Genomic DNA, 12819 nt, shown 5'->3' with positions numbered 1-12819 from the left:
AAGGGACTCAATGTCAATCCTGGGTTCGTTGACGTCCTGCATCCAGGCAGTCTCCTGGGCCCAGGCTCACACAAGAATCCTTCAGACCCACATCCTGAGACATTCAAGAGGAGCCCAAAATGCCCTGAACAAGAGGATTTCCCTTCCGAATCACGTGAAATCCCCCCTTTCATGGTGGCTGAACTCCCAGAACCTTGAAAAAGGAGTCAGCTGGGATCCGAGACCTCTGAAGGTGCTCACAACAGATGCGAGCCAGAGAGGGTGGGGTGCCATAATCGAGGGATCCCACTTCCAGGGGTTGTGGCCCCCAGACGTCAGATCAAGTTCCATAAATCTGAGAGAACTGAAAGCGGTGGAGGAGGCGCTAAAAGCTGCTTCGACCCTCATCCAGGGTCACCATGTACGGATCATGTCCGACAATACAACTACTGTGGCCTACCTCCGTCACCAGGGAGGCACGAAAAGCACCAGCATAAAATCTACCGCTACAAGAATTTTTTCCTGGGGAGAAAAACATCTCCTGTCCATCTCGGCAGTGCACATAAAGGGGTCAGACAATGCCGAGGCGGACTTCCTAAGTCGGAAAGATTTCCATCCTGGAGAATGGTCCTTGAACCAAGAGGTGTTTCTTTCCCTAGTTCGGAGATGGGGAAATCCTGACGCGGATCTGTTTGCCAACAGCAGGAACACGAAGTCGAGCACGTTCTTCTCCCTCTACCTATCAGACTGGGCTCAGGGATTGGATTCCTTCTCCCATCCTTGGAAGTTTACCCTGGCATATGCCTTCCCACCAATTCCCCTGTTGCCAAGAACTTTACAGAAGATCCGGACGGATCAGGTCACAACAATTCTGGTAGCACCAATGTGGCCAGTAAGGAGCTGGTACAGTGCACTAACAGACATGGCTCTGGAAGGCCCGATACCTCTACCTCAGATAGCAGACCTTCTTCATCAAGGACCACTGCTATACCCAGACATACACAGGCTGAAACTGGCAGCCTGGTTACTGAGGCCGAGATTCTGAGATCTAGGGGTCTCTCAGATGATGTCATTAAAACCCTACAAAATAGTAGAAAACCTGTAACTAATGCCATTTATGGCAAGGTCTGGAAAAAATTTTCTTCTTGTTGTGCCCCAAACAAACCTGATCCATTCCATCACAATATCGCTCAGATATTAGAATTTCTCCAAAAAGGTCTGGAGCTAGGTCTCTCACCTAGCACCTTAAAAGTTCAGGTGTCGGCTCTAAGTTCCTTCTTTGATCAGGATTTAGCAGGCCACCGATGGGTTAAACGTTTTATGGTTTCCGCAGCTAGAATTCGTCCTAGGTTTCAGGTCCAAACCCCTCCTTGGGATCTGAACCTCGTACTAAATAGTCTAACCAGGGACCCCTTTGAGCCTTTACCAGCCATTAGTCTTAAAATCCTGTCCCTCAAGACTGTCTTCCTTGTGGCAATTACCACCGCTAGGCGTGTAGGAGAGCTGCAGGCCTTGTCAGTACAAGAACCGTACTTAACAATAACCATGGATAGCATAATCCTTAAACTGGACCCTGCCTTTATGCCGAAAGTGGTCTCAAACTTTCACAAAAATCAGGATATTGTCTCACCCTCATTCTGTCCAGATCCCTCTAATCTGAAAGAAGAAACCTTTCACACCCTGGATGTCCGCAGGGTGGTCCTCTTCTACCTCCAACAAACCGAGGGTTGGAGGATAGACCAAAACCTTTTCGTCCAGTGGTCAGGACAAAATAAAGGTAAAAAAGCGGCTAAAAGTACAATCGCTAACTGGATCAAGCAGGCCATCTGTCTTGCATACTCAACCCGGGGAATGGCTCCCCCGGCATCACTAAAAGCTCGCTCCACCCGTTCAGTCTCAACATCCTGGGCAGAGAGGGGTAACGCATCATTGGAGCAGATATGCAGAGCTACCACCTGGTCTTCAGTCCATACATTCACCAGGCATTACAGACTAAATTTCAATAGGGACCTATCGTTTGGCAGACGTGTTCTGCAGGCTGTTGTCCCTCCCTAGAGAAATTAGCTGTTGGTATATCTCCGATTCTGCTGTCGTGGAAGGTGACTAGAGAAAATAGAATTATTTCTTACCGATAATTTGGTTTCTAGGAACCTTCCACGACAGAACTAATTTCCCTCCCTATCTGATATTTTATTGGATGATTCCTGCACTTAAGTGGTAACTATACATGCTCCTGTGTCCAGAAAAAACACTGGTGGTTGCAGGAAGGGGAGGGTGTTTAACCTCTTTTGACTTCCTGTCCCCTATTAGGGCGGGGAGACATCCTCCGATTCTGCTGTCGTGGAAGGTTCCTAGAAACCGAATTATCGGTAAGAAATTATTCTATTTTTTTAATCGCAGCAACAGCATATGGGGCAAATATCTGTATGGAGCATCTTATGTGGCCATGTGCAGCATTATATGGAGGTAAATATCTGTATGGGGCATCTTGTGGCCATGTGCAGCATGATACGGGGGCAAATATCTGTATGGGGCCATGTGCAGCATTATATGGGGGCGAATATCTGTATGGAGCATCTTATGGGGTCATAATCAACATTTGTGGAGCATTATGCGAGGCAAATATCTGTATGGAGCATCTTATGGGGCAAATATCTGTATGGAGCATCTTATGGGGCCATGTGCAGCATTATGTGGGGCAATTATCTGTATGGAGCATCTTATGCGGTCATAATCAACATTTGTGCAGCATTATATGAGGCATATTTTAATATGGAGCATCTTATGGAGCCCATCATAAACTTTATGGAGCATTATATGGGACTCCTGGTGCCAGCACAAGGGGGCCATGTGCCAGCACTGTAAGACAGACACTGGCATTATAAGACAGACTCCCATTTAACATAATTATTTTTTTCTCTTTTTCTTCATCAAACTTGTGGGTGCGTCTTATAATCAGATGCGTCTTATAAAGCGAAAAATACAGTATTTTTACAGCTCATTTTTATAAACTTATGTAAAGTACTTGGGAGTTCAAAGTGCTCACCACTCATCTAGATAAGTTCCTTAGGGGGTCTACTTTCCAAAATGGTGTCACTTGTGGGGGGTTTCCACTGTTTAGGCACACAGGGGCTCTCCAAACGCGACATGGTGTCCGATCTCAATTCCAGCCAATTCTGCGTTTAAAAAGTAAAATGGTGCTCCTTCCCTTTTCGAGCTCTGCTGTACGCCCAAACAGTGGTTTACCCCCATATATGGGGTATCAGCGTACTCAGGACAAATTGCACAACAATTTTTGGGGTACAATTTCTCCTGTTACCCTTGGGAAAACGAAACAAATTGGATCTGAAGTAAATTAAAAAAAAAAAAAAAAATTGTTGGTCTTCATTTTTATTTTATTTCTGAAGTTTGACAGCCTTTCTTGCTTGCATTGTGTGACTGTTCTAATGATAAATTTGTGCCTTTCTAGATTAAAGGTTGGTCTTCAAGTGGTTGCCATGAAAGCCCCAGGTTTTGGAGATAATAGGAAAAATCAGTTAAAAGATATAGCATATGCCACTGGTGGAGTTGTAAGTAAACTTTATACTTGAGTAAATGTCGTGTGTGAGTTTGCTTTATATACTAGTTTTCAAAAATAGATGTGTGTTAAATTAGTCTTATCAATTAACAAGAGAAATCTAAATCAAATAACTGTTTGCTGTTACTGCCTTCAAAACAGCATAAATTCTTCCAGGTAAACTTGTGTACACTTTCTGAAGGAACTCTGCAGGGAGTTTGTTTCAAATATCATGGAGAACGAACTACATTCAGATCTTCTGTAAATTTAGGCTTGTGCAAATTCTTCTGTTTCCATTTAATCTCAGACTTCCTTGAAGAAATGCCTAGGGCTGTTTGGTGGCCATAGAATCACTTTCAGGATTCCTTATGATTCTTTATGCTGAAGATAATTCTTAATGACATTGGTTCCAAATTTATTTTTCAGCTTAACGACCCCTAGACATACAGCCTATCTGATGCCTCCCAGATGGTATTGCATAATGCCTGTATTTCTCTGCATTCCTGTAATCCCCAACTCCATTTTCTGAAATTTAACCTCAAACATTCTTCACTGTTGCCTGCACACACTATTTTACTGTTCCACAGCCTTTCAACAAAACACCTGCCTTCTATTAAAGTCAAATATTTCACATTTTGACTCATCAGCCCAGAGCACATGCTGGTGTTTTTCTGCAATTCCATTATCATGTATCCATGCATAGCCGAGTTTCTTGGCCTTGTTTCCATGTCTAAGATATGGTTTCAGCTGCAATTCTTCCATGAAGATTACTTCTGGCGAGACTTCTCCAAACAGTTGAAGAAATATCCTCCAAAGACATTAAATGATAGTATATCAATGTATGACAAAGTGTCTGTAAATGGCCAAACGATAATAATAATAATAATGTAAACTCCGCTAAGATATGTAACCTATAAGAGACTGGGAGTCAAAGACAAGAAAAGTTTGTCATTTAAAAAAAAAAGTTTTATTACAGAGTACAAAAAACACTGGCACACAAATATAATAAAACGGTCAATAGTAATACATAGTTATAGTTAAGGTTGAAGGAAGACTATAAGTCCATCTAGTTCAACCCATAGCCTAACCTAACATGCCCTAACATGTTGATCCAGAGGAAGGCAAAAAAAACCCATGTGGCAAAGAGTAAGCTCCACCTTGGGGAAAAAAATTCCTTCCCGACTCCACATACGGCAATCAGACTAGTTCCCTGAATCAACGCCCTATCAAGGAATCTAGTGTATATACCCTGTAACATTATACTTTTCCAGAAATGTATCCAGTCCCCTCTTAAATTTAATTAATGAATCACTCATTACAACATCATACGGCAGAGAGTTCCATAGTCTCACTGCTCTTACAGTAAAGAATCCGCGTCTGTTATTATGCTTAAACCTTTTTTCCTCCAAACGTAGAGGATGCCCCCTTGTCCCTTTTTCAGGTCTATGATTAAAAAGATCATCAGAAAGGTCTTTGTACTGTCCCCTCATATATTTATACATTAAAATAAGATCACCCCTTAGTCTTCGTTTTTCCAAACTAGATAGCCCCAAGTGTAATAACCTATCTTGGTATTGTCCTCTAATAACCTTCTCTGCTCTTCTCTGCACCCGCTCCAGTTCAGCTGTGTCTGTCTTATACACCGGAGACCCGAACTGTGCACAGTATTCTAAGTGTGGTCGAACTAGTGACTTGTATAGAGGTAAAATTATGTTCTCCTCGTGAGCATCTATGCCTCTTTTAATGCATCCCATTATTTTATTTGTCTTTGTAGCAGCTGCCTGACACTGGCCACTGAATGAGTTTGTCATCCACCCAGGTCTTTTTCATTGACGATTTTGCCCATAGTTTTAGAATTAAGCACATAATTATACATCTTATTACTTCTACCCAAGTGCATGACCTTACATTTATCCCCATTAAAGCTCATTTGCCATTTATCAGCCCAAGCTTCTAGTTTACATAAATCATCCTGTAATATAAAATTGTCCTCCCCTGTATTGATTACCCTGCAGAGTTTAGTGTCATCTGCAAACATTGAAATTGTACTCTGAATGCCCCCTACAAGGTCATTAATAAATATGTTAAAAAGAGGGCCCAATACTGACCCCTGTGGTACCCCACTGCTAACCGCTACCCAGTCCGAGTGTGCTCCATTAATAACCACCCTTTGTTTCCTATCCCTGAGCCAGCTCTCAACCCACTAACACATATTTTCCACTATCCCCATTATTCTCATTTTATGTATCAACCTTTTGTGTGGCACCGTATCAAAAGCTTTTGAAAAGTCCATATACACTACATCCACTAGGTTCCCTTGGTCCAGTCCGGAACTTACCTCTTCATAGAAACTGATCAAATTAGTCTGACATGATCGGTCCCTAGTAAACCCGTGCTGATACTGGGTCATGAGGTTATTCCTCTTCAGATACTCCAGTATAGCATCCCTTAGAATGCCCTCCAGGATTTTACCCACAGTAGAGGTTAAGCTTACTGGCCTATAAGTTCAGTTTTTGTCCCCTTTTTGAATATTGGCACCACATTTGCTATACGCCAGTCCTGTGGTACAGACCCTGTTATTATGGAGTCTTTAAAGATCTAATATATAAAGCTGAATGTGTGTGTGTGTGTATGTGTGTGTATGTATGTCCGGGATTGGCATCTGTACCGTCGCAGCTACAGCCACAAACTTTTGCAGTCACACGTCTGGACCCCGAGAGCGTCATAGGCTATGTTGTGAGGTGAAATTTTAACCTCGCGCTTTCCAATTCACCAAACAATTTTGCCCCTATCTACATAATGGGGAAAAGTGAAAGGAAAAATGTTGGAGGCAAATTGACAGCTGCCAGATGTGAACAAGGGGGACTTAAAGAATGAGAGCGATGGCGCCAAAGAGTATATACCGTACAGTTGCTAAGGTGGGGCCCCGACATGGGATACTCACCACACACGGGGATATGAACACACACACAAAATGTGCCACACACTACCACATGCTTGAACACCTATTACCCTCAGCACACATTTCACCATACATACACCAACCTCGCCACATAAGTCGAGACACAAAAGTCGTCGCTCAAAACTCGCCACGCGCAAAACTCGCCACATGCAAAAACTAGGCTCTCGGAAAACTCGCCACAAGTGCAAAACTCACCTCATGGAAAACTCGCCACACGCAAAACTTGCACACGCGGAAAAATTGTCACATGCACAAAAGTTGCAACACATGCAAAAGTTGCCTGACACAAAACTTGCACATACTCAAAAGGCACCACACATAAAACTCGCCATGCGCAAAACTTGCACACAACTTGCTACACTAACCTGTCACATGTAACTCGACACACAAAAAGTTGCTACACGCATGTTGCCACACAACTCATCTCACAAAAGTCGCTACATGCATGTCGCCACACGCAACTCAACACACAACACTTGACACATGAAACTCGCCCTAAAACACACACAAGTCTGGTATTATCCTTCAAAAATAAAAATCTGATTAATAAGCAGACAAACTACAAAAGCAACAAATGTACCATATAGGAAATACGGCGGCTGTCAGTCACATGACCTGTGTATTATGTGTGTGTGAGCTAGTATATACTGCCAGGGGGAGGGCTTCCTGTTGGCTGGGGATTTATCAGGCTGCCAATTTGGCTTACAAATACTGAGGTAAAAATAGTGAGCAAATAACGTGTGAACGAGGTCTAATACAGGAGGAGATGACACACAGATATATACTATATACAGGAGAGATGACACACAGGTATATACTATATAGAGGAGGAGATGACATACAGGTACATAGTATATACAGGAGGAGATGACATACAGGTATATACTATATACAGGAGGAGATGACACAGATCTATACTATATACAGTGGAGATGACACACAGGTATATACTATATATAGGAGGAGATGACATACAGGTATATACTATATACAGGGGAGATTACACACAACAGGTATATACTATATACAGGGGAGATGACATACAGGTATATACTATATACAGGAGATGACATACAGGTGTATACTATATATAAGGGAGATGACAAACATGTATATACTGAGGTGAAAATGTAAAGGTGTGAGTGCAAAATGAGAGGAGTGAGGGAAAATAGTGGAGTGATCGGAAAATGACAGATGTGAGGTCGAAATGACAAGTGTTAGGGGGGAATGAGAGGCGTGATGGGAAAATAAGAGAAGTGAGGTGCTATAACTAACCACAGATCTTTACTATGCTCGGGCAACACCGGGCTCTTCAGCTAGTAAAAAATAATGGTCTATCAATGACTGTACTTAATTCCTGCAGTACTCGAGGGTGTATGCCATCCGGGCCCGGAGATTTGTCAATTTTAGTGATTTTTAGACGCCGCCGCACTTCCTGCTGGGTTAAGCAGGTGACATTTCATTGGGAATTTTTATCACTAGTCATTTTGTCTGCTATGGGATTTTCTTGTGTAAATACTGATGAAAAAAAGTCATTTAGCATATTGGTTTTTTCCTCATCCTCATCCACCATTTCACCCAGACTATTTTTAAGGGGGCCAACACTATCATTTTTTAGTTTCTTACTATTTATGTAGTTAAAGAATATCTTGGGATTATTTTTACTCTCTGGCAAGAAGTCTCTGTCTCAATCTTTGCTGCCTTGATTTGCTTTTTTCAGAATTTATTTAATTTTTTGTATTTATTTAATGCCTCATCACTACCTACCTCCTTTAATTCTCTAAATGCTTTCTTTTTGTCACTTATTGCGCCCCTTACAGCTCTATTTAGCCATATTGGTTTCCTCCTATTTCTAGTATATTTATTCCCATACAGTATATACTGTAATGGAGGTAATGTAATGTTATTGTTATGGAGGTGTCCTTTTCAAGGTTACACAATACCTGCATTTGTTCCTTAGAAAGATTATGTGGCATATGTGTCTTCCCTATTTGTTTGACATCCATTGTAACTAGATTCAAAAAAACGTCAATAGCCGACACATCTCCTCCAATAGGAGGCATTTTAGTGCTCGAGTTCCTTAGGGGGGTGAATGGACCCAGGCCTGCCGATATTGGTACTGTCTTATCCAAAGTGCCCAAACACCGTACATCAGACAACAATTCAGAGGGAATTTTAAACTCTCGACATGTTCTATGACCCCTCTCTTTGAAAAATTTGTGCCACCTGAGCTTCCTCACAAACAGGTTAACATCTTTAATCACATGAAAAGTTATCATATCAGTCGTGGGAACAAATGACAATCCCTTACCGAAGACCGTCATCTCTATGTCCGTAATAGGTCTCTGTGATACATTAATTACTTGTAAATCTACTCCTTGTAGGGGGAACTGTTCCGATTTCGTAGGGGGTATAACCGATCTAAAAAAAAAAACCCTCTTGAGGATGATGTATAACGCTTCTTTCCAGAAAAACCTCTCCGTCTTCCCCTCTGTCCCCACCTGGGACTCCTTTGTCTAATGTCAGTGTCTGATTGTTCAGTATCCGTGGATGAAATATCGGTCTCTTTCCCTCTCCGGTCTGCCTCCTAAATATTGGTATATTTTATTGTCCTTAAAGTCCTGTAAATCTCTACAGAACTGTAGACCGGGAGGCAAGGCATCTTAAAACTTAAATGCTACCTTTTATTTAGCCGCATTTACAAAAGAAGGGTATCCTACAAGTGATGTCTAATTAAATAAGAGACTTCGCTATTAATTGGGTGTCTGGTATGATTTATACTCATGATGAAAGGGAACGTTTAACTCACAGTAGGAAGTGATGACAGACGCCATGGTAGCAGAAGTACCACCCACTCCCTATATAAAGACAGCAGGCTTTATTTGAGAGAGAGATCTTTTACCCTCACACTGGAACACTTATCATATAGGAAGGTCAGAGCTGCCACTGCATGAGACCTTTTTTGAACCTGAACTATTTCCCCTGATGAACCCCCTGAATGGGAGGAAACTCGTTGGGAAATGAAGACACATTACTCAGGGAGGCTATACTTGTCATGGGCACCGTGTAGTAGATCTATACTTGGGTGCTGCCCTTGTCAGGGCGGGAGTCTTTGCAGAGGGCACGACTGGGAAGTCAGACCCCGAGACCCCAAACCCATATTTTTTTTTTTTTCCTCTCGTTACTTCAAGTTCACCTGTCCTGATCCTTTATGAATGGTGGAAAATCAGGAAACAATAATTGGGTGAGATTGTACCATTTTATTACATGCACTGGTATTTTTGAGCACTTTATAATTTTTTGTTTGTTTATTGTCTTTTTATCATATAAATTAAAGGTTAAAGGGACTCTGTCACCTGAACATGCGCAGGCGTGTACTATTGAGGACAGAGAATGAACTTCAATCCATTGCAGCCAGCATGCAGCCAGCGGGTAAGGAAAGGGTGAATCAAACATCCGAAAACCCCGCCTCTATGGCTGAAAATTGTTCCCTCCAAATTCAGGTGACAGAGTCCCCTTTAGTTTTATCAGCTTTAGAAACTGGCTACGCTAGATTGTGGATATATGTACTGGTCAGATTAATTTAGAGCAAGCTGCTCAGACTTGAATTGCTGAGTATACAGCTGCTAGCCAGCATAAGTACATGTGGGGGTTGTCTGGTTGCTAGGGAATCCCCACATGTAATCAAGCTGGTAACAGATGTAAATCATTCAGCTGCGGCGATGAAAACTAAATCTCCGAGCCCTAAAAAATACTTGGAGGACACCCGAGCGTGCTCAGGATATCTCGAGTAACGAGTATACTCGTTCATCACTACCCTTCAAATATGGCAAGGTGACCTTTTTTTAGTATAACAGCTGTTGTTGTGGATGGCACGAGCACAACTTCTCTTCCATCTCTCTGACTTGTCCGAATTCTGTAAATCACTTGCAGACTTAACATAGTTTTTAGTTTTTGCGTTTTTTTCACGGTTTTTCCCGATAAAAACGCTATAAAACCGCAAAAAAAAAGCATACAATAAGCATCCCATCATTTAGAATGAATTCCGCATGTTTTGTGCACATGATGCGTTTTTTTCCGCGAAAAAAACGCATTGCGGCAAAAAACGCAGCATGTTCATTAATTTTTTGCGGATTTCCCACTCCAAAATGCATTGGGAAGTGTCCGGAAAAAACTGCGGCAAAAACGCATGCGGTTTTCTTGCGTATTTCTTGCAGAAAATGTACGGAATTCTCAGGAATTTTCTGCAAGAAATCCGGAACGTGTGCACATAGCCTTATTCATTAAGTAGAATGAGTCCTTGGGGGTGATGACATGGCCCCAACTGAGCAGAACTTCCAGTCATTGTGGGATTGCATGAAGAGATAGAAGAGTTTGGACAAGTCTGCATTCACAGATCTGTGGTTAATTCTCTAATATGTTTGTTACCAACTTCTTTTCGAGTTTTTCAAAAACTGCAAGTGTACATAGAAGAATTAGTGATGTGATGTTTTGAAGACAAATGGTGGTCGCACAAAATACTGAATTTGATTCAGGTTTCTTTTTTTTGCACTTTGCATTTTACTAATTGATTTAAAATTGTACTGGTCTTACTTTAAAGGTGTTTTTTTTTTTTTTTTTTTCCCCGTGAACAATATTGGCCTGGCTGCATGCTGTAATGTGTAGTGTTATTTAGCTTAATCTTCCCCACCGTTTGATGAAATTACTATCTTTCACTACCTCGCACATCCTTTCTTAACCCCTTCCCGACCTGTGACACAGCGTATGCGTCATGAAAGTCGGTGCCAATCCGACCTGTGACGCATATGCTGTGTCACAGAATGATCGCGTCCCTGCAGATCGGGTGAAAGGGTTAACTCCCATTTCACCCGATCTGCAGGGACAGGAGGAGTGGTAGTACAGCCCAGGGGGGGTGGCTTCACCCCCCCCCCCCCCCGTGGCTACGATCGCTCTGATTGGCTGTTGAAAGTGAAATTGCCAATCAGAGCGATTTGTAATATTTCACCTAAAAAACTGGTGAAATATTACAATCCAGCCATGGCCGATGCTGCAATATCATCGGTCATGGCTGGAAACACTTATGTGCACCCACCCCACCGATCGCCCCCCCCCAGCCCTCCGATCTGTGCTCCGCTCCCCTCCGTCATGTGCTCCGCTCCCCCGTCCTCCTGCTCGCTCCCTCCGTGCTCCAATCACCCCCCCGTGCTCCAATCAAACCCCCCGCACTCCGATTCCCCCCCCCCTCCGCACAGCGATCCCCCACCCCGTGCTCCAATCCACACCCCCGTGTTTCGACCCCCCCATGCTCCGATCCACTTCCCTGTGCTCCGACGCCCCCCCGTGCCCTGATCTTGGCCCCCCCCCTTATACTTACCGAGCCTCCCGGGGTCCGTCCGTCTTCTTTCCTGGGCGCCGCCATCTTCCAAAATGGCGGGCGCATGTGCAGTGCGCCCGCCGAATCTGCCGACCAGATTCGTTCCAGAGTGAATTTTGATCACTGACATAGGTTATATCTCAGTGATCAAAATAAAAAAATAGTAAATGACCACCCTCCCCCCCCCCCCTTTGTCACCCCCATAGGTAGGGACAATAAAAAAAATAAAGAATTTGATAAATCCGCAGTGCTAAACCGCTGTGGATTTATCGCGGTTTTTCTGCGCATTTCACTGCGGTTTTACAACTGCGATTTTCTATTGCGGAATCCGCAGAAAGAAGTGACATGCTGCGGAATGTAAACGCTGCGTTTCCGTGCAGTTTTTCTGCAGCATATGTACAGCGATTTTTGTTTCCCATAGGTTTACATTGAACTGTAAACTCATGGGAAACTGCTGCGGATCCGCAGCGTTTTCCGCAGCGTGTGCACATACCTTTAGAATTAGGCCATGTGCACATGGTGCGGATTTGGCTGCGGATCCACAGCAGTGTTCCATCACGTTTACAGTACCATGTAAACCTATGGAAAACCAAATCCGCTGTGCCCATGGTGCGGAAAATACCACGCGGAAACGCTGCGTTGTATTTTCCGCAGCATGTCAATTCTTTGTGCGGATTCCGCAGCGTTTTACACCTGTTCCTCAATAGGAATCCACAGGTGAAATCCGCACAAAAAACACTGGCAATCCGCGGTAAATCCGCAGGTAAAACGCAGTGCCTTTTACCCGCGGATTTTTCAAAAATGGTGCGGAAATATCTCACACGAATCCGCAACGTGGGCACATAGCCTTAGGGTTAGGGTTGGAATTAGGGTTGTGGTTAGGGTTAGGGGTGTGTTTGGGGTTAGGGTTGTGATTAGGGTTACGGCTACAGTTGGGATAAGGGTTAG

General features: G+C 43.2%; 1 protein-coding gene across 1 annotated transcript in view; it reads left to right on the top strand.

Annotated features, from left to right (window-relative positions):
• Positions 1–12819, top strand: part of HSPD1 (heat shock protein family D (Hsp60) member 1) — a 253106-nt gene that overhangs the window by 132742 nt on the left and 107545 nt on the right. Inside the window, exon 8 of the mRNA XM_069733806.1 lies at positions 3449–3548. Coding sequence (XP_069589907.1) covers positions 3449–3548 — 100 coding nt within the window. The remainder of the gene's footprint in view (positions 1–3448; positions 3549–12819) is intronic.

Source organism: Ranitomeya imitator, chromosome 7, assembly GCF_032444005.1.
Source record: "Ranitomeya imitator isolate aRanImi1 chromosome 7, aRanImi1.pri, whole genome shotgun sequence".
Classification (NCBI taxonomy): Eukaryota; Metazoa; Chordata; class Amphibia; order Anura; family Dendrobatidae; genus Ranitomeya; species Ranitomeya imitator.
This window is presented reverse-complemented; position numbering and strand designations above follow the sequence as displayed.